The 22,336-nt window shown below is 42.3% G+C and overlaps 1 protein-coding gene across 2 annotated transcripts in view; it reads right to left on the reverse strand.

Moving 5' to 3' along the window:
• The window catches only part of STK39 (serine/threonine kinase 39), a 252,120-nt gene that overhangs the window by 44,065 nt on the left and 185,719 nt on the right, over positions 1-22,336 (reverse strand). For both annotated transcript variants that reach the window (XM_032479619.1, XM_032479620.1), the window contains exons 15-16: positions 7,115-7,167; positions 2,905-2,973 (exon numbers count right to left, since the gene is read on the reverse strand). In XM_032479619.1, the coding sequence (XP_032335510.1) occupies positions 2,905-2,973; positions 7,115-7,167 (122 nt within the window). The remainder of the gene's footprint in view (positions 1-2,904; positions 2,974-7,114; positions 7,168-22,336) is intronic.

Consider the following 22,336-nt stretch of genomic DNA (forward strand, 5'->3'; position numbering starts at 1 on the left):
GGCAGTGGTAGAAGAAGAATTGAAGCCAGGGCAATTCTTTTGAGGAGTTTACTTGTATAGGGATGAAGATAAATGTCTCTAAAGAGAGGTGGAATAAAGAGAGGGCTCTTTTTTTTTTTTTTTTAAGATGGGAGACACACTTGTGCACTGGTAGAACAAATCTAGTAAAGAGGGAAGTAAATGATGCAGGAGAGAACAGAGAACTGCTGAGACAGGTTAGAGAGGACCGAGTTAACCACATTATATGTGTGGTCAAATAGTCAACAATTAAAATATAAATCACCTACTGATGCAGGAAAAACAAGTAAGGAAAGCTGTTTTCCCAGGGGACACAAAAACCATTTAAAATGATCCAGATCTATTCTTCAAGGCTAAAGATATTGGATTAATTGTATACAGGTTCAGGATTAGGCTTTGGGCTTAGAGTCACAAGATCCAAGTTCAAGGACCATGACAAGTTACAATATCCCAGAAACTTCTTTGGGCCTCCCTTTTTTGTCCATAGAACACTGGCTAAAAACAACCTGCCCTCTCCACCTTATAGGACCAATGTGACGATCAAATGAAACACGAAAACGTTGTAACTCTTAGATGCGCTGTCCCTTAAGGCATTTTGAGCACTTCTAGGTAAGGAACCACTGCACACACAGTCTCACTCCAAAACTCTACATTTTAGCTCCAAGAAGGGGGAAAAAAAGGCAAAATGAAAAATTTAGAGAAGAAAAAATAACTAAAAGCATGGAAAAATAGAAGCTTTCTGGTTATGCACTGTATTTAAAACACACTCAATAAGCTGGACATGAATTATGCCTTAATTTGCACTTTAAAAAACTCGACAACCCCAAATCCTCTAGTTTGGACTCAGCTGAGCCTGGGGCAAAAAGAGAAGCGTGCTAAATTTGACTATAAGCCTGAAGCAAGACCATGCTCAAATGGAGATGTGACCTAACGTCTTCCCATGAATCCCTTTTATTCGCCACGCTCCCTACCACCTGCCAAGATCACCTCGAATCAAAAGACTGTGCTCCTCCTCCACTTTCTGCCAAATGAGACATTAGTAGGTGTTTTTGATTATTTTTTAAATTAATCATTATCATCTTTATTTTTGGTTGCCTTGTGAACAGACCAGAGCTCTCTTTAAGGAACACATACCTTACAAAGGATCTTGATCTAGCCATTAACTTTTCTCCTAATTTCTTCAGGTAACCTAAGACCCTAAGGTGTCTGCTCATTTTTTTTTTTTTACTGAGAATGAGAGAATCTACCTTTATCAAAGAACCATTAACATCACATAAAGAATTCTGAGATGGAATTTACAGCAGATGCCAAAGCTGAAGTAACCTTATTACTCAGCTCCCCCTCACATTTGACCAGAAAACCTAGGTAAGAACTCAGCCAGCTGTCAGACCTCACAAGCTTTAAAGCAAAGTGTGAAAGACAGAATATACCAGGAAACATATACACACACCTGTGTGTGCATATATATATATATATACACACACACACACACATATATATATATATTGCTTTCCTTTAAAATATCTCTCTTTATATATGTACCACTTGGCAGAGGAATCAGAGCTTCTTTGTGAAACCAGTGTGTACACATCATGTATGATAAATAGGAAAAAAAAGCTTAATTTTTTCTAATTATAAACATATCTTTACGTTTATGAATATTGTTTTGTACACCAATAACAAGATACTGATTCTTTTGTCAGAATTCTAATCTCTCCCTAAAACCCCAGCACTCTTACATAAAATAACTCACTTTTTAATGATGTATATTATAGAGATGCTAGGAATAAATTTTTCAGATGGGTAGATATACCTACTTCAAGCTCCCTCTTAGTGACACCTATCAGTATTACTGGGGAGGGATTTATTTCAAGTAAGTGATTTTTTAAAGTTAGAACATCATTTAGGGGTCCCAAGTCATTTCAGGATTTGGTTTTGATTTGAATATTTGTGAAGAAAGTTTTATCATAATACACAATCTCCTAATATAATGTTATTATACTTAACAACATAATTAATACTGGTTCATAATTAATATTACTGGTAACTCACCTTGGTTACTTAGGGTCGTCATTATGAATGCGCAGTAACAGACTACATTATGAAGTCTTCATAAACAGAATTTGCTGAGGGGTGTGCAGCTCTTCACCCTTACCTCAGGTAGAACCAGGCTACACTCTTTCTTAGACGACACTGTCTGCCTCTTATAGCTTCTCTGTCTCCCTTGTCTTATCAGGAGTCATTTCTTGCTCCCATCAGCGTGTGTAATTAGCAGGCTCCCCTATTTTCATGCAGCTTTCTTTTGATTCTATTAGTCATAGAAAGGGCCCTGGTCTCTGCCACAGCCCAGCTGCCACAGCCCTGGACACCAGTGACTCACTTTTAGGAATCTGTTTCCCTGTCTATGCAATCAAAGAACTGACCTGAATGATCATTAAGTCCCATCCAACCTTAAGACTTCATAATGAATCTTGCCAAAACTGCCATCTAAGATTATTAGAACTGTGTCCAAAGAAAGAGCAGAGAGCTGCTGAGAGAGGACCTCAGAGGCTCCTGAACTTTGCTACATAGAATTTATAGTTTCTTGGGTTTGCTATGTCATAGGCTTCTTCTGGGTCTTCCAGGTTCTTTGTTTTATCTCTAATATGTGAGGTTCTGCATTGGATAAATCATGCCCAGATGGATGGGACAGAATTGCATTAAGAGCTTTTAAAACAGAAAATTAAATACGGCTCTTAAGTATAATTGTTTCACATAAAAGGTAAGAGTTCAAGAAGAAATTTTCAGAAATCCACATAGATAATTACTTCTTTATGAAACTTTTCTGAGCATATCTCCATTTGATACATCAACAAAATGACTGTACGTGAGTAAAACAGCACTTACCTATAACTACATCATGACCATCAACCAAGCCCGCCGAGAAGAGCTCCTGAGAAACGCCGTCTGCCGTATCTGCCCAGATGTGAAGGTGTGTTAGCAACCATACGTAAAACCCAACAATACAGTGTAAAATACGTATTTTTTTCATATAGAAAAATCATCCACATGTGTTTTAACTCAACAGTTCAGATTCCATCAGGAGTAAAATCGGAAGCACTGTGAACGACGTTTGCCAGGTACAATTTGCATCCTGCTACTCATTCAACAGAAGGTACACAAAATCATTTTTTCATTTCTGGTGAACCAAGAAACCTTTGCCCTTTGTCTACTATCTGAATTACTCCTCAAATGCATCTCTTGAAGTTAGCTCATAACTGGTCCCTATGACGCTGCTTTTCCTTCTTGCCAAGGTTAATTCCAGTCTCCATCAATCCTGCCCTATCATTAGTAGCTACTGAGTCAGAATTTATGGCACAGGTTGAAGAGGCAGCATTTGATACAACCTTATATTTGGTACAAACAGCCTATGAGCTTGTTGGACTATTGAGATGAGCTATTTAAATTTATGCTATTAAGAAACTCCTTTAACATGACATTGATCATTTGATAGCAACAATTCATCCTCTTAGAAAATGTGGTTGAATAAAAGAATGCCTTTTCTCAATAAGCGACAGGAGTTAGAAATCACATAAAGATGGGACTGAAGCCAGTGACTATAACTGAAATTACTTAATTGAGAGCTTATACACGAACATGGTAATAGTGAGAAGTCGGTCTGAAGACTCTGTAAAGAGAAACTGATAAACTGCCACATGGTCAAAGAACCATTATGAACCCCTATGATTCACAAGGGAGGTGACGTGGTCTCTGTGGCCATCAGATATTGCCACAAATTTCCAGGGTTATAGCTGGAGAAGAAGAATCTGGGAAAAGTATAGCACCCAAATCAAACAAGCATCTAAAGTGAACTGAGTTTGCTATTCCAACAGTGCCCTCAACACAGACCAGTTTCCTTGCTTAATCTGTGTTTCAAATGTGTGACTATGTAAGAGGCCATATATGAGAGAGAGAGTATGTATGTACATGCTCTCACGTGAGCATGTGGCTGACGGATGGTACAATTATCTTACAATCCATGGGCTTCAATGTGCCTGGCCCAGTGTCTGACTCACAGTAATTACTCAATAAATGGTAACTGTGATGAGAGGCAGCAGCCAGAGATCATCTCAGATGCACCTCACACTCTTGTGCTCTCTCTCCCTTTCGTAGATGGCCCAATTTCCTAAATCTCCAATAAAAATTTGACAGCTGACATCTGTTCTTTGTCCTTGCAGAGAAATTGTGGTATTCTATCATTTTCCTCATTCAGTGAATGGACTAAATGAAGGAAATAGAAAAGAAAAACATAGGAATCTTACTAAACAATGAAATTCCATATAAGGTGGGTTTATCTTGGGTCTTGTCCTTACTGCTGGAGGTACAAGAAACACTGCATAAAATTCTCTCAGAGATAAAATGATCCCATAGCATGGAACCTAGGGGAGCACAATAAAAGGCTCTACTCTGAATGTGATTTAGCTTCATGAAGTCAGCTGGAATGTTCATCGCACAATCTCCACCTTTCTGGATGCCACTGGAAGCGTCAAGAAAAGAAGCCTATTGAATTAAAGTGCCTGTCTAGTGTAACCACTGCCTACCATGTGCCCAGTCTACATCTGCTGACTGATCATCTGTTAAAGCAACTGGATGTGTTACCACCATCTCTAAAGTACCAGTAAGTTCTTACACTTGAGTAAGGAGCTACTATCAAAAGAAGGTAGTTGAAAACGGAATAATCAAACAAAGCCACAATGAGGGCTAGCACTAAAACAGTACCAAAGCAAGTAACATCCCCAAATGACTAAAGTGCACAGTACCTCTGACTGTTTTCAGGACTCTTGGTAAATGGGTTGTGCTGGTTGGTCAAAATGGAAATATTCCATGTTTGGGTGTGTGTGCCACTAAGCAGTTATTTTGCTTGCATGTTAAGTAATCTATCAGAAATAGTTAAGAGCAAAAACTTGAAGGTAATTAACTGGTCATTTATTTTTCTTTAAGCTGCTTAACATTCCTAATGCATAAAAAGGATAATCATAAAGAATCACATATGCTCTGCCTTCCAGAGCATACAGCAACGTCATAAACCAAAAAAGCTTACCCTCAAACGAGGACAGAGTACTTGATATGTTCATGTTATACAGTCAATGCCATATACATGTATTTAGGTGTGTACACAGCAGAGAGACAGTGCACCACGTGGTGTGCATGCACAGATGGAGTGCAGACAACACCTGAAATGCAGGCAGCATCAGTAATCACAGAGGTACGGTGACATAGCCATGGTGTTTCTAAAATTAACAAGCTGTGCCCACTGCCCGGGGAGGCCAGCTATCAACAGGAAGCCAATACTATTGTTTCCACCTGGGTAACGAATGCAGCGACTCTGAATCTAACCATGGCAAACAAGGCTGCCAAAGCCAGCACAAAGGGCCAGGTAACGCTGATAGGACTGTCTTCTCCCCAGAAATCTTCAATGCAGAAATTCATTTCTTTGTTACCTCTTAAAATTAAAATTGACTTTTATTGCCACTGTCAATTTTAAAAAATCAGAAAAAAAAACCCCTTAAAATAAGAATCTGTTCTCTTATTTACTGTACTTGAAACATCTATTATCTAGTGACTAGATTTTATCACAGTATTGTCTGGTCAGTATCTTTATATTAGGACAAAATAGACAGCTTTTTGATAATAGAATGGGCAATTGTTCAATTTCATAGGCTGAGTCTAAACTGTCAAAGACAGATGTACCCAGAAAGGAAGATCAGTTAGCAAATTCACAAGGGCCTTACTTTCATTTCTTTTGTAAAAGTTACTTCATATGTTAGTTTAATTCAAAGATCCTGGAAGTCATTAAATCTCTGTGCTTACAGGAGCCTAGACATCAGGGCCAGCGAGTCTGTGACCATGTACGGTCCAGGAACGTATTTTGTTTGATGGGCACTTTCTTCAAAACTGAACCTGAATATATTTAGACAGAACTCTCTGGTTACCTGAAGGCTCCACCATTCACTCTGACTCCTGGAAGCACCTGAGTCTGTGTCTCCTTCCAGGTGATAATAGCAGGGAGGTCAAAGCAGTTAACTGACTGGCTAGATATCAAGCTAGAAAGTTTCGGATTTTCACAACTTCAGCAAATACAATTTATTTAATCTAATCAAAATTCACCTAGAGTTCTAATACGTACAGTAATTACAGAGTGTTATTAGCTTATATATATATATGTTAATACTTCAAATGTATGAGACTAATATATTTTAGAAAGATATCCAACATAGACATTGAGGCCATCTTCATGTACATAAAAATCTGAAACCAGAGGCCAAGGAGAACACATTCAGTCTTAGCATTAGCACCTGATTCTCACTTCTCTAGACTGTTCGGGCCATAAACCAAACAGTATGAAAATAGCAGTTTTTGTTCAAGAACAAAATCTCCAAAGCCTGTATCCAATAATTAACCAAAAAAGACTTGAGATTCTCCTGCCTACCAGGCACCTGGCAGGTGCTCACGATGCCAAGAAATAAGACAAGGCTCTGACTTCCAGGCATCCAGGTGCTTAAAGAGCAACCAGTCTAGCCTCTAAACTATTTTAATAACTGTTCAAAATACTGAAATTACATGCAGCTGCAAGACTGGCACCGTTCCTACCAAGCTCTCTAGTGGTGCCTGCAGCAAGCAGAAGCCCAGGTATCCCTCAGTGTGGGCTTCGTGTAATCGGAACTGACAACAAGAGAGACGAAGTGCGCTACCTTTTTGTCTACTATCATTGTTTGTTGCTCAGTCCTAATTAGGACTGCTGTGCACAAGCCATCACACTCATCACAATGTCCTTGAGGCCCTGCATCATCACACCAGTACTTCTTTTCATGGTCCAGCTAATATAGTCAATTTCTAAGTGTGCATATACTGTGCTGTGTGCGTCACTGGAATTCATGCAGCCAGTAAGTGGGTTCAGTTTGGATTCCCCACAATTATTGCAAATCCTTCCTTCCTTCCTTCCCCTCTTTGATTTTATAGAATGCATTTTTGAATAGCAAATTATAACCACACGCCTGTAATCAATTTCTGAAATGCTCTTTGCAGCATTAAAATAATAATTTCAACTAAAACTTACCTCTTCCTGGAGTAAATTCAAATCGTATGTCATTAAGTTCCTTTCTGGAGTTTCTGAAAGACATAACATATAGCACATTAAAATCTAATGAAGCAGAGTTTAACCCAACTAAATGTATCCCAATTTTTATAAGATGCTACTAACACGTAGATAGCATTTAACAGTTTTGGGTTACCTCCGAATACCTCCTCAACTGGAAGAGATAGTTATGACAATAATAAAGGGAGATATTCATTTAATTGATTGAATTTACCTTACACAAACATGCTCATATCATAAAATTCCAAAAATAAATGCTTCTTTTATAAAATCTACACTAAATCATTAACCTTAAATTTAATCCCCTCATTAAAAATTTCAGAAGCTTTTAGTCTAGTTTAAATAATATTCAATACATTTGTCATATTTTTTCCTGGGAAAATAGTATTTTATCAAATTATTTTTAAAAGTGAAAGAAATAAGGAAGATAGTCTTCACAGTAAACTTCACGACAGCATTATACATTAAATCGTGCAACAAAATGCCCAGAATAAGGTGTGTATTTTGTAGTTAAAAGTTTTATCATAACTAGAGAGGGACCTGTGTATGTTGTGAAATTACCCACTGGATACATAAAACTTAAAAAAAATTTTAAATGCTTACATAAAACTACAATATATACATACATCTGCATTCAATCAAAAAATTAAATGACACTGGGGAAATATGGAACAAGAAAATATCTAAGATACGAGTTTTCCATTCACACTGATTTCAAGAAATGATAATAAGGGGCACTGAGTTATAATCAGAGTGGTTTTAAATTCTCAGAAAAACACTTAACTATTATAACTCTCAACAGATGCTGGAATTAAAGTAAATAAACACCTTAAGAAACTGCAGCAGGACACATGAAGTAGTAATTTCTGTAAGCACTCAGTTACTTGCTCAGCTCCCATGGATGTGCAAGACAGAGACGGAGATGGGCTGAATACCCATCCCTGAACAACCTCCTTCTGGTGCCAGGAGTCTGGTCAAATCCTGTTCAGCACCCCAGTTTGGTCCTCTAAAACTCTGGCTACTGCCTGCTGGTGTCTAGGCACAGTGCTCAAATCAGACGCCAGTCTCCGGGCCGTTTTTGGTCCATAGCCTGTTCGCGGTTCTTTATGTCCTACAATAACCTACTTCATCAAGTGTGATGAGGCCCAGAACAATGACAAAGGCATGGTACTGACTGAGAGAAAGCCCTTTTCCCAGTGCCTAGAGAAGCCGGCGCAAGTCTCACAGCCTTCCACAAGCAGAGAGGCAAAGGGTCAAGAACTCAAGAGATGGCCACGCCCAGGCCACTGACAAGAGAGCCTTGAACTTCTGCATCTCCTCCCAGGTGCCTGCACCACGATGTCATTACTACTCCTCTTGGAGACAAGAGTGGGACTAGCGGACATTAGCGATTCCTACAGCTGTGCTTCTTTTAGGACCTTCTGAGAATCAGAAAACTAAATATTGGAGACACTCACACTAAGAAAGCAGACCCATGACTGATGCATGAAACTGCAGGCAGCTGTACATGGTTCAGAGACCATCCTGGACACCAGACTAAGCAAGCCTGCCTTGGAGGTGGAGGGGGCCGTGAACAACCAGCGCCTGCACTGGAAGGGCTGCTTCCATGTTGCCTACATTTTCATAATAAACTTAAAAACTTACCAACGTCACCTACACATTACATAGTGCTTCACATCCATCATCAGTTCTCACACTTTTTGGTCTTAGGACCTCTTTGCAATCTTAAAAAGTACAAAGGACCCTTAAGGAGCTTTTGTTTATGTTAGTTATATCTATCGATATTTACTGCACTAGAAATTAAAACTGCTTAAAATATTTATTAACTGGCTTGAAAAGGACAATAATTAGCCCAGTCACCTGTTAACGTAAAAGAATTTTTTTATGAATAATTATTTTGCATTCCAAAAGAAAAAAATCAGTGAAACGAATGCATTGTTCTCTATTTTTGTAAACCTCTGGCTTAAGGCAGCTGGATTCTTACATTTGCTTCTGTATTCAATCCGCTGCAACATCATATATGTAGCCAGCCACTGGAAAATTCAACTGTACATATGTGAAAGAATGAGCGTGAAAAAGGCCAATAATCTCTTTAAATTATTATAAAAAAAAATAGTTTCTACCTCATTAGCTCCCTGAATGGGTCTCAAGGACTCCCAGGGGTCACAGGACCACACTTTGAGAAACACTGGTATCAAGTTTCATTTGGTTCCAACAATCAACCGTTGAGATACATACAAAGGAAGTATTACTTGTTTCACATTTTCTGACCAGTACATTTAATGGCTTTTCCAAGTTTACTAAGTTAGTGAGTGGTATAGTGAGGACCAACAATTCCATATTGCAAATACCTAATGCAAATAGAAATGTTCAATTTTCTTTGAGAGAAAATAAATATTCCGCAGCACTCTGCATGTTACCATAAAAAGATCAGTGGGCATTTATTTATTTAACAGCCTTGGTTTTGTGTGCCATGTATCAGCAAAGGTTGCATGTGAACTACAACAATTCAGTAAGACAAAATCATCACTAGGAAAGCCAGTATTTTTTACTGTATTTAATCATGCAATGACAGGAAGAGAAAAAAAATGAAAGGGAACTAGGTTTCATGCTAATTTAGGTCATTGCTCCTTTTCTCTCTTTCTTTTGATCAGTCTTGTTGAAATTAGTTTGTTCTACTAAGGTCATGAGAAGAGAGATATACGAACTGTACCCGAATATCACCATGCTCATCCTGATTCTTTAAATATTAATCCCAGGAAAGTAACATCCAAGGTCCATAATCTCTGTCTTCGTCGATTGTGGCTCAGGTCATGGTGGCTGCCTAGTCAAGTCATTCTTTTATGACTCTGAACCTAAAATACCTGCCTTTGTAAAGATCACAGTGATTGATTGTGAATAGTAGACTTGTCCCATCAGGATGAAATACAGTCGGAAAAATGCCTAATTGGATCTAACTACTGAAGGTCATCCTTTTATAAAGAATTAATCTTTTCATACGCATACTTAACACCTTTAATTGAAAGTACATTTACTTTAATTGATGTGGCACAGGATACTCTTGATTTCAGGGAAGCTGAAAATAGGTCTGATTTAAGGCCAGAAACTAAGTCTGTGCAACTTTACAGAGGAGACATTAATAACTTGAGAGCAACGGTTTCAAGAACCAGGCAATCTTTTGATAACTTTTTTTAATGGTGGTACTGGGGACTGAATCCAGGACCTTGTGCATGCTATGAATGCACTCTACCACTGAGCTATACCCGCCCCCTCGATAACTCTTACTAAAAACCTTTTTTTTTTAATTGAAGTAGTCAGTTACAATGTGTCAGTTTCTGGTGTACAGCATAATGTCCCAGTCATGCATATATACACATATATTCGTTTTCATAAAAGGTTATTATGACATACTGAATATAGTTCCTGTGCTATTTGTTTTTTTTAATCTATTTTTATACATAGTGGTTAACATCTGCAAACCTTTTTAATCCTAAATAGAAAAAACCAAGAACAACTCTTATTTCTCATTGCAGTAGATATTGTATCACAAATGCAAATGCTTATAGGGCTTGGGAAGGACATTTACATTTTAAAATAGGCGATATTATCACATGGTTTAAAAATCAAAAGGTACAATAGGGTATTCAGTGCAATCCAGTTCTCTCAAACCCTATTACTCATCTGCCTGGTTCCCCTCATGGAGACGATCAGTGCTATATGCTTTCTGTGCATCCTTCCTGACATGCTTTATGTGTATACTAGCAAATACACACAGTCCCCTCTAGCCTATTTAATACAAATGCAAGATGGCAGCAGCATACTATATCCACTACTCTGCTCCTTGCCTTTTATTTAACTTAATAATACAACTTGAAATCTCTCCATATTGTTTCACAGAGAGCTTTTGAATTCTTTTTTTTGTTCATTTATAGCTATATAGTATTCTGTTATATGCTCTATCCTGTTTTTTAAAACCAGTTCCCATTCTATGAACGGATTGTTTCTACTCTTTCACTATTATAAACAGTGCTGCAATGAATAACTTTGTTCTCATGTCACTTTGCAAATATATGAGAATAAAAATAAATTTTCTAGAAGCAAATTGCTTGGTCAAAGGATATATCCATTTACAATTTGACAGATACTATCAAATTCCCCTTCATTTAAGTTGGACCAATTTACACTCTCATAAGCAATTTGAAAGCACCACTGCGGGAACTTCAAATGGGTGAGGCAGGAAGTGTACTAAAAAAAAACAAAACGAGAGATGTGACGACTATGCCAACTGGAAAACTTATTCCCCATTTGAAGGGGGCAACCACTACTCAGTACCAGCTGGTTATGGCCAGGCAAGAACTGGGGCTTAATTTTGTTAAATACTATTATTTTTTGCTATGTCCGTTCAAAATGAGAACTTCCAAGATACAGATCGGTATGCGTCGGGTTTTTCTTTCTGCTCCTTCAATTCATCTGCAAGGGACACAGAGGCAGTGAACAGTCAACTGAGGCAGCTGCCTACGAGGGTGGTGATGACAGACACGTGAGTGAACATGTACCCTTCCTGGGGGCAGAGGTGCACAAGGCCCTAGCAGTTCAAGTATGTATTTTACAGGATGTAGCATTTTCTGCACCTCTTAATTTAGCACGTCAGGACAGTCTGACAGAGCTATTGCTCCTGGAGGGCTCCCAGAGTAAAATGCCAGCTCAGGACTATCTGCATTTCTCAGCCACACAGTAATGTTTCCAAGCCCACGCCAACAAATACACAGGGGCACACGCATCCTAACAATCAGATGTGATCCAAAGGCTTAGAAGACCGAAGACCACTCGTTGGCAAAGGGTCTCATAAGCTCTCAGTGTCACTGGGACTGTGTCCCCTCCATCACACAGGGTACTCTGGAGCGAGGCTGAAAGTCAACCATCTTTCTGAGCCCTGAGGTTGAAGGATGGAGCTGGCGTAGCACCACACAGGATCCCTCTAAGGGCAGTGGATACAAAGTTTCCCAGGATCCAGGTGGCCCCTCCCCGCTAAGTAGCAGGGGATTTTCCTAGCCAACAACAGCCCTCTTCTTCCTTACATTCCAGGTCAGGGTAGAGCTGCTGGTGTCCAAGGAAGTTCAGTGGGCCCTCCACACACTCCTGGACTCCTGGAATGTCCCCCGCACCGGGAGCCGGATGGGGACCTTTCAAACATGTTGGGCCAGGACTCAGTTAGGACACCAGTTTAGGTCAGTGTGCTCCTTTCCTACCCTTAGCACCAAACTGAAGTCCTTTCCCACAGGTATAGGAAGAAAATGAGACTGAGCGAGATGGGCATTTCTCTCCACACCAGGAGGCAGCTCGGCGCTAATGAGGTGATACTGTCAACTGTGGAGAGAGGGCTGTGCTCAATTCCACCCACTAGTTGTCTGGCCTCTGTACTCTGTTTCCTCCACTGTGCGATGGGGAAAATCATAGTTAACAGCATTTAATACCTGCTGGTACATGCTTGGTGATTCACATGTTACCTTACTCGAGGCTCAAAACCACCCCTCAAGTAGGGATGACTATGATCCCCAATTATTTTACAGCTGAGGAGATGGAGGCTCAGAAAAGCGTAAAGGCTGTACCCCACAGCACGTGCCTGAAGGGCAGATCTGAACCAAATCTAGAACTTACTTCTGTTACCCACTGTCTCTGCCAGTGTACAACCCTCACCCGAGGCTCTAAGAGCCCTGCCCTGCATCTACAGATGCTCCTAACTGCTCTCTCTAGGTTCAAGTCCACCATCTCCAGGAGTCAGATCAGCTTGTTCCCTGGAAACCTAATCATCTCACTCCTTTGCTGAAAGACTCCATTTCCATCCCCTGATTCTTAAAGTAAAATTCCAAGTCCTTAGCGTGACCCTCCCAGACCTGCCTCTGCCGGTCTCCCCACCATCCCCTCTTCCACTCTTTCCTCGCTCCCCTGTCGCCGTCCCCACCGCTGCCCCCAGTCCAGATGCGGCTTCGCCAAGGACAGCCCGAGTGGACACGGGGGAGGGTCCAGGCCTGCCCGGAATGGGCTCAAGAGACAGTGGCAGGAAAGGAACTGAAGTCAGGGGACAATTCTTTCAAAGAGTTTAGCTGTGCAGTGGTGGAGAGAAATAGCTATGATGGAGGTGGGATAAAGAGAAGGCTTTTCCTTAAGATGAGAGAGAAAAAAAAATTTGTGTGCTGGTGGGACAGAGTGAGTAAAGGAGGGAAGCCAACGCTGAGCAAGGGAACAAGGAACTGCTCCAGGGGCTGCAGCACCTTGCGGGGAGCCAGCTCCCCACCTGCCGCTCTCACTCTCCCCAGCCCGACTGACTCCAACCATGCCCTGGGGCCTGGTCGTGTCTGTTTGGGGGAAACAGGAAAGGGGGTTAAGGGCAGCCAGACAGGATTAAGTAAGCCTCTTTCTGAACTGCACTCCTAGCCCCCAGTTCTGTGCAAGGTGCTTCTTGTTTTGCACTAATGTAATCATTTGGTTGTTGCTTTAATGTCTGTCTCATCCACTAGACATTGAGTTCCCAAAGAGCGAGGACCGCCCCCCACCATCTTGCCTTGGGCACTGCTCTTGCCCTCTGCACCCAGCATGGTCCTCACACCCAGCATGGCCCTCTGCACCCAGCACGGTCCTTGGGAGCACAGACAGGGTTTGTTGAGTGGATAGAGGCAGGAATGTATGAAGAGTCTACAAGTCTGGCTTCTGTAAAGTGCCTCTCCCTTGGTCTCTGTGACACCCTGTCCTCTGGCCTTCCATGGTTCCCTAGCTGCCCTTTCCCTGTGTGCTCCAAACACACCTCTATCTCCATCTACCTATGCCTTCAATACTCATGTTCTATACTCTGCCATCTTCTCCTCTCCTTCTCTCCCTGGATGATTAATTCCAAACCCACAACACAAATCCAGGTATCGTCCCAGAGCTTAATATGAAGCCCATTCTCCGAGTGCCAATACAGCATCTCTTCCTGCGACGTCTAGACACTGGAAAACTCAGCACATTCAAAATGGAACGCATCCCTTTTCCTCCCCAATTCACAACTCTTTCTCCGCTCTCTGTCACAGTAAACGGTGCTGCCAGCCACCTACCACGACCTGTGGGCTAATGATCTTAAAATTTCTCAAATCATCCAGTTCTCTCAAAGTCCACTATACTGATCAAGGGCAGGTCACCAATATCTGCGATACGTATGACAATAAATGATTTTAGTGAACAAAGAAAATTTCAGCCACACTCACGTGCACCATGCATCCATAGAGAGAAAACTGCGGCTAAAACTAAAGATGCACAGCCGAAGGGGAGAGGGCCCAGAGGGGAGGGAGCCGTTACTTGGGGTGTAACCCCTGACAGATGAGCGTGCGGCCCAGGAAGAAAACTCCGTGAGACGTGAAAAATGCCAATGTCACGAGAAGTTGAAGGACACCGACAACATAAGGCCAGACACCAAAGACGCAGGAAGAGCAAGCAGCAGCTCCCCGGGCCAGGCCGATGGGTGTGCTGCCGTGGCACCGGCTCCACCTGCAGGCTTTCCCAGAGCAGAGACCTACCTGCTCAGGAACTGGCGGCTCCCGGGAGACGGCTCTGGGAGCCCCCTCTGCAGCTCACTCCCCCACCAGCAAGCACATCCAGTCGGCAGCTTCCCTGTCTCACCTGCAGTTTCTTCAGCTTCCCTCCCAGATTCAACGAGCTGTGTGGAAACACCGTGGGACTGACTCCCTCACACCATCAGGTGCAGTGATGCCCTATGCCCTGAGGCCCACGCAAGCGGGCAAAGGCCCGGCTCCCGCCCCGAGCGAGCTTACCATCTTCCCAGAGAACGGAGAGAGCAGTGGCTGACCATGTAACACTGCCGGGAAGAGCCCGGAGCACACGTGTGCTCTGACTCAGCAGCAGAGCAGGGAGGGTGCGGCTCAGTGGTACAGCGCATGCTTAGCAGCATGAGGTCCTGGGTTCAATCCTCAGTACCTCCACTTGAACAAATGAGTAAATAAACAAACCTAACCACACCACCCCCATCCAAAAAAAAAAAGAGTAGCAAGAAGGAACTATTAGACTAATTTAGAGAGAGGAGTGCTCCCCGACCCTCTCAGCTCTCACTCTGCTCATCCTTCATACTCCTGTCAAATTAATCCTCCCCTCAGGTAAAGGCCCAACCACAGAACCATATAACTTTATAACTGAAGGGGGCCCTCGAGGTCAGCTAATCCATTTCCCTCATTCCTCAGGTGAGGAAACAGAAGCCAAAGAGACTGAGTGGCTTGTGTAGGTAAGCCTACACAGCTGGTTAACTCACTCAACACTCCCTAAGTCCTTGCTGACCACCTACTAGGTGCCAGCCCAGTCTTGGGGGCCATTACCAGCAGGCAGAACACCCCACCAGGGACTCAGATTCCGAGACGATGGCTCTTTATCCCCCATAAGTGGTTCTCAAACTGCAGGCAGGGTGATGGAGGTACAGTCTCTAAAGGAAGAGGTTCTTCTCCCAGTGCACCGTGGCCCCTAGTTAAGGAGGACCACACCCAACGAGACGTCACTGATGGGAATGCGCTTCATGTCCGGTCCACGTGGTGGCAGAGAGAAAGGTGGGAGCTACCGCTGCACCATCAGCACCGCGTCCCAGAGCCCTGCCTGGAGCAAGCTCTCCCATGTGCACATACCTCCATACACCACGTGCCAGTGCTCCAGGAGTGAGAGAGCCGTACCTCCCCCTCCTCCCAACCCCTGGCCTTGCATGTGACTTGCCTCAAAAGAGCCTTTTGGATCAGGGTCCTAAAAAGCCAAAGTGAAAATTCCTTTCAGCATTCTACCTCCAGACACCCAGAAATGTGCCTACAGCCTAGGTGTAAGTTGGCAGCATCCAGAATTCTAGTCTACATCGTGATGCAGCATCACAGAGCCCGTGACCAACGTCAAACTGATCAGGATATCACACGGTTCCCTTTAACAACAACAACAAAACCACGAGCAGTGACTAACGTACACATGTATATGCACACATGTAAGGGTACGCGCGCACACGCACGCACCCCGTTTCTTTAATAAACTATCTTGACAAGTAAAAAAATTCGACCTTTCACGCTGGTGGTCTGCAGGCCTTTCTGCAACTAGAACCACAGGCTAAGGACTCTGGAGCATCCCACTGGCTATCGAGCAGCCTGAAGGACCCTTTCAGATTTGCAGCCTGCAGGGAGCAGACAGCCTGGCTGCATGTGACTTCACACAGCTGACACCTAAATTAGAGGTGCATACGCTGAGCCTTGCATACAGCGATCTCTGATGCTCTCCACCATGCCAACACCTATGAATAAGTCACATGCAAAAATTATCATAAATAACCACCTTTGCCCATCTTAGAAAAAAAAAAAGTTTTCATCTGGAAATAATCCAACCTGAGTTAAATTAGGTTATTTTCTTCAACAGAAACCTCTTGAAAATCTCCATGCCTGCCAAGTAGAAGCCACAGTTGTCTCCTCTCCCCCACTCCATCCACTCTCCAGGCTAAACAACATTTTGATTCTGTTTTACACATAAAATTTTAATAATGTTCTACCTACACGGTACAAAATCAGTTGTGTTACATCTGAGCTGTGATAAATCAGGAGCAAACAGATTATTGTGGAAGGGCTCTGCTTCCTGTCAAGACTATGGAACTATATATCACAGGTGGCAGTCCTTTTTAGTATTCAGGATGTCCAGGGAAGGTATTTATTGAACTGATTTTTACCTACAGGGCAAAAGGGAAACGGAGTGACCACACAAAACTAGTCTCGTGTGTAGGGCTGATGAGGGCAGAAACAGTCCAGTCAAGAGTTCACATTTTTTTAGGAGCAGAAAAAAATATTAAGCACACTTATTACTCAGGGTATATGCCTCTTAATTACAATCCACTGATATAAGTATAGAGGCAGCCTTCGTTAACATTTGCCCCTGAAAGTTTGCAGTGTGTTAGGGTTTATTGCAGAAAACCCAGACTCACAGATGTTTCTGTGATAGAAACCTGTCTTCAGTGCGTCAGGATTTCAAGTCAACATGCAAAGTCCATTATACTGACAACATAATCACCCCGCCCAAGACATGATTCAATAAATATCCAACTGGGTTCTAGACATCACGTTATGGTGGTGGGTGTCTCGATGCAGTTTGATACATTATATGGGGAGGTAGGCAGGGCTGCACGTGTTTGCAGGATTCCAGGAGTAAATTTTCGAAATAATGGAAGGTTACTTCTTCAAGGCACAAACTGCTACAAACTCTATTATGGGCAAGCGCCATCTTCCTTGCCAACTGTTTATTTGGTTTGTTTAATTGTTGCAAAACGGGTGGGAAGTACTTTCAAAATGAAATCAAATACATAATCAAACATTTGCTTATTAAACATAACAGAAAGTAGTTAAAGGGAACACAGAAAGAGACATTACACATGCTTGAGATATCAATTATTCCAAGTAAGCACCAAATTTAGCTGTTTGCTTGTGGGTAAGGCAAAAAAAAAAAAAAAAAGGAAATATTGCATGATACAGTTCTTAACTTATCAAAAAAGAAACATGTAAGGCACATTTTTCCCCCTTGGCATTAATATCACAGAGAAATTTTTTATGGAAGCTCCTTTATAAGGGACACTGAGTAATGTCTTCAAATCTATGTTGTAAAACACGAGGTTTTTTTCATATAAATGTCTTCAACTATGTGGTACAAAAGATGGGATTTTTTTTTCTCCTGTGTGCTGAAGGCACAATATTAAATCTTACCTAAATGATGGCATTTCTGCTGGGAGCTGAAATAATATAGCCAAGGTACATTGTTTCCTGGTGATTTACCTCAAGAGAGGGAGCCCAAAGAACCTGGAGAAATGAATGGCCTACACAGACGGCTTCCGGGGCCCCAGCAGTGTCTCTGCCAAGTGCTGCAACGGGCTATTTCATGACTGAGCTCTGACAACTACTGGGGGGAGCCTGATGGTCTGTGTGCGATATCTTTCAGTTTAGCTAAAATGTACGTGGGAAGCAGAGGTAACCTTCTGCTGTGAACCTGCAGGAGACTGACATAAGTCTTCCCCAAGAGAACTGGTGAATTAGCTGCTAAGGGAGGTGGGCAGCAGGGTGTCTGAGCTACAACAGGAAGTTGCGTGTCTGGCCAAAAACCTGGACACGTGCTCAGCTGAACACCAAACTTCGCCGCTTCGGAACTGAGGAAGGATAACTTTTTGCTTAAAAGTTTTAGAGAATTTGTGTTACTCATCAAGAGAGTTAGTCTTATTAGAATGTTAGTTTAGCTGCAATAATAAAAAGTGAGCGGACAATAACATAAGTCTTTAAATGTCAGGTGATCACACAAGTAGCAAGAAATATGCTTTATTTTAACTTTCCCATTCTGATAATTTTCCTACTGATTTATATGTATAACCAAAACCAGGGAAACCTACATTAAAGATTAGCAAAAAAACTACAAAAACAAAAGCCCAAACTTATGGATACAGAGAACACATTGGCGGTGACCAGAGGTGGGGGTGGGCAACATGGGTGAAGGCAGTCAAAAGGTGCAAACGTCCAATTACGCAGTAAGCCATGGGGATGCCCTGTACAGCAAGGTGACTGCAGTTAGTAATACTGCACTACTGTGTATGTGAAAGCTGCTAAGAGAGTAAATCTTAAAAGTTCTCGTCACAAGAAAAAGAATACGGTAACTCTGTAGGGAGACAGATGTTATTGCGGTAAACATTTTACAAAACGTGGAAATATCCAATCTCTATGTTGCTCACCTAAAACTAATATATGTCAATTATACCTCAAAAAAATAAAACGCCCATCCCACAAGGGAGAAAACCATGAAGGCTTTGTGAATAGTAAGTGTTAACACCAGCGTCCTCCAGGTTAGAAACGGAAGCACTTCCCGCATTGGCTTTTCCACAGGTGAGAGCTTGAGGACAATCAAGTTTAAAGATAAATGGGGGTGAGCAAGTATTTTCCCCTTTGATCCATTTCAGAGAAACGGCCTATAATTAAGTGTATTTACAGGCTAGTGTGGATGACCCTTTGGCAAAGACAGCATAAATCCTCAAGTTGGACATTTCTGAAATTACTTCAGCAAATGGCTATTTATAAAATACGCAGCCTGCACAGAAAATAGCCTTGTTACGAGGCCCTGGATAGGCTGTTGGTGGGCATCTGAAGAAAATAAATGCATACTAGAGCACATGAGGCCAAACTTGTGAGGAGGCTGGATTTGGACAGGAGCTTTATTCAGCATAAAGTGAAAACAAAAATAAAGAATCCAAAACCTCTCTCAAGGCAAGGGGGGAACAAAAAAAGCATCCATTAGCTTTTGAGGCTTGGCATTATGTGGTTCTCTAATTTCTGGCACCAACACGGCCGAAAAGGCACGGAGGGAAGGGGGTGAGAAGCTTCCTTCGGATTAACATATTCCAGAAAGGCGAAGAGCCGAAAAGGAGGTCATTATCTGCATGACGCGATTCAAAGTAAGGGGAAATGCCTGGAAGAGTTTACAGGTATTTTTACAAAACTGATTTTCTTCTTAAATCTGGAGATCACCACAAGCATGGGAATGGAAATCTGAAGTTTGGTCCTATCTGCTTCCCACAAACGCCCTTTAAAAGCCCCCTGATGATCTGAATGCACAACTCTTCTTATTACTGTAAAGTCATCCTTAAGACGCAGGCACCGTGAGATGCCTTCTTCCTTCTCACCCGGTCCTGGCAAACTTTTAAAAGTCAACACTTACACTAAACTCCAGCAAATACTAAATTTTGTTCTCAGCTTCCGGAGTACTAATTTAGGGCACTAGTTATTACCACGTTTCGGGAAGAAACTATCCATTCAATAGTTCCAGATAAAGTAAATAAAATGGTATATTTATGACTTGGCCTAGAAATCAAACCATTCTAACTGGAAAATTCAAAGTCTGTGCACGCAGTTTGCCAAAATGAGAAGGACCTGAGGCTGAACCATGAAGCTGACTCTGCAATGGGGCAGCACCGCCTACCCCATGGAGGGCATAACTGAGGACAGGACTCAAAAGCAGATGAGTGTGACATATAATCTTATTCCAGATGCTCGAAGCAGTCGTTGGCCTACGTTCAATCATGCTGTATGAGTGTCAAGTAATGGAACTGACTTTCATGTGGGAGTCATGGAATCCCTATTTTGGAGCCATAACTCAAAGTTCAGAGATTTTGAAAAACATGCTTGAGAACGTTTATGTTTCAACCCCGATGTGTGTAACTGCACCACACAAATGAGGCGCTTACTGAGCCTGCAGGTTTCCTGCATTTTTCTTACCTAAGAATCAGTAATAAAAAAAATACTCTCAACAATTTCCTTCACGATGGGTTCCTCAGTGACTGGCCTTTAAACCTGGTCTGTTGATCTCTGACGAGTTTTTGAGACTAACTTTCTAGATCTCTTGACTCTGGTAAAAATTTAATAAAGGAGGTCAGGCTGCAGAAAGGAGAGTTCTCACTCTACAGAAATATTTATGCGGTACATCCTGCAAACTATGTGCTGTTCGTTTCTTTACTTTAAAAGTTGATAGATGTGCTTTTCAGAAAGGAAGCACCAAAACCAAAAAAATAGTGCCCCTAGACTAGAGAGGGGGAAGGGGTTCAGAGGCAGAAGTCGTGGGGCCCTTTCCAAAATGATGAACGAAACAGTAGAGCCTCTTTCCACTGGTGTGAGACAAAATAAAATCATCATTGTTATGTGTCAAATTTCAGGGAATTAGCTGGTAAAAAAAAATAAGGAAGCCACTAAATATACATAAGAAAGATAAAGAGATGGTAAAGGTGAACAATTATGAGCATTCTGGCCAAAAATGCCGAAATCAAAAGATGGACCAGAGGGGCCGTGAAGCTATGCCCTGTCTTCCCCCAGGGTTCCTGGCACGGGGTCTGCCACAAAAGTTCTCAATAAATATTCAAGGGATCAAACTGAGTCCAATGGTACACTAGTCCTTCTTACCAGCTGCAAGACACTGCATTAAATGTAAGCACGCTTGACAAAACTCCCACGTATGGAGGTAACCAACCTTCTATAAATACCCAGGTAACCCCAAAAATGAATTTCTGGGCTGAGGGCATTTAAGTTGCTATGAAGGACGGGGCTGTGATCAACAGAGTAGATGTCACACTAGGAATGAATCTGGGAAAGGGGAACGGGGTCTGTTATACTGAAGAGATCTCTGGCCAAAAAGCTACTCCTCATTGGCGGCAAGGCGGCAGTCAACCCTGGAGTGGTGGGATCAACCCGGACAAGACTCCCATTAAGTATAAGCCATGGGCTAGGCTGCCTGACACCAAGGCTCTGGGGGCTGAAACCCAGCTAGGAGACGCTGTGGCGAAGTCACCTGGGCACAGCGCTGCAGGCTGCTGTCACGTCTATGTGGCACTTGTTTTTATTTCAGTAAGGAAGGTAAGCGAGCACACCTCCTTCTAACTGGCTTCTCCTCCACCTCATGTCCTTTCCTACCCTCAAACTGAAATCTTTGAGTTGATTTTTACAGGGAGTCAAAGGGGACAAGATACGCTTTTTTCTGCTTGGTCTGCTCAGTCTACCACAGCTTGGATTCTCAGGACGACATTCTAGAGTTCACATGGCAACTGTAACACTGACTTGAAACACGATTGCGGTCAATTCACTTAACTCTCCAAGTCCCAGCATCGCTATCTGTAAAGTAAGGTACAACAGGAGGTACCTCATAGGTAGCTAAGAGGGTCAGGTGAGAAGAGGCATGGGAGCGCCTTGCACACAGCAAGCATCCAGTCAGCATTCGTCAAATATCAACAGCCATAATAAACACACTCTTTAGCTGCTGAATTCATCATGTCAGACGTGGGCCCCCAACCTGAGATCTGATCTTTCTTTTCTGTTCACCTAACTTGAGCAGGACTGTAGTATCCAATCCAACAGCAAGTCTTATAGTAGATTCTAACCATATAAACCAATGTGTATAATAAGATTTCTGGGGGGTAAAGGTTTCTACCTTGTTAAGAATCCCAATAATGCTTGAATAAATGGGGCTTGACCACTTGGAGGTGGAGGATGGCATCCTCCAGCCAAGAGTTTGAAGGAGACAAAGAGACTGGTACCTGGGGCAGCTTTTGGAATCCTTGATCACCCTCAGAAAGTGAAGTCAACCCACAAGGAGCTGAGAATTCTCCTGGTAACA

Source organism: Camelus ferus, chromosome 5 (genome assembly GCF_009834535.1).
Source record: "Camelus ferus isolate YT-003-E chromosome 5, BCGSAC_Cfer_1.0, whole genome shotgun sequence".
NCBI classification, from domain to species: Eukaryota; Metazoa; Chordata; class Mammalia; order Artiodactyla; family Camelidae; genus Camelus; species Camelus ferus.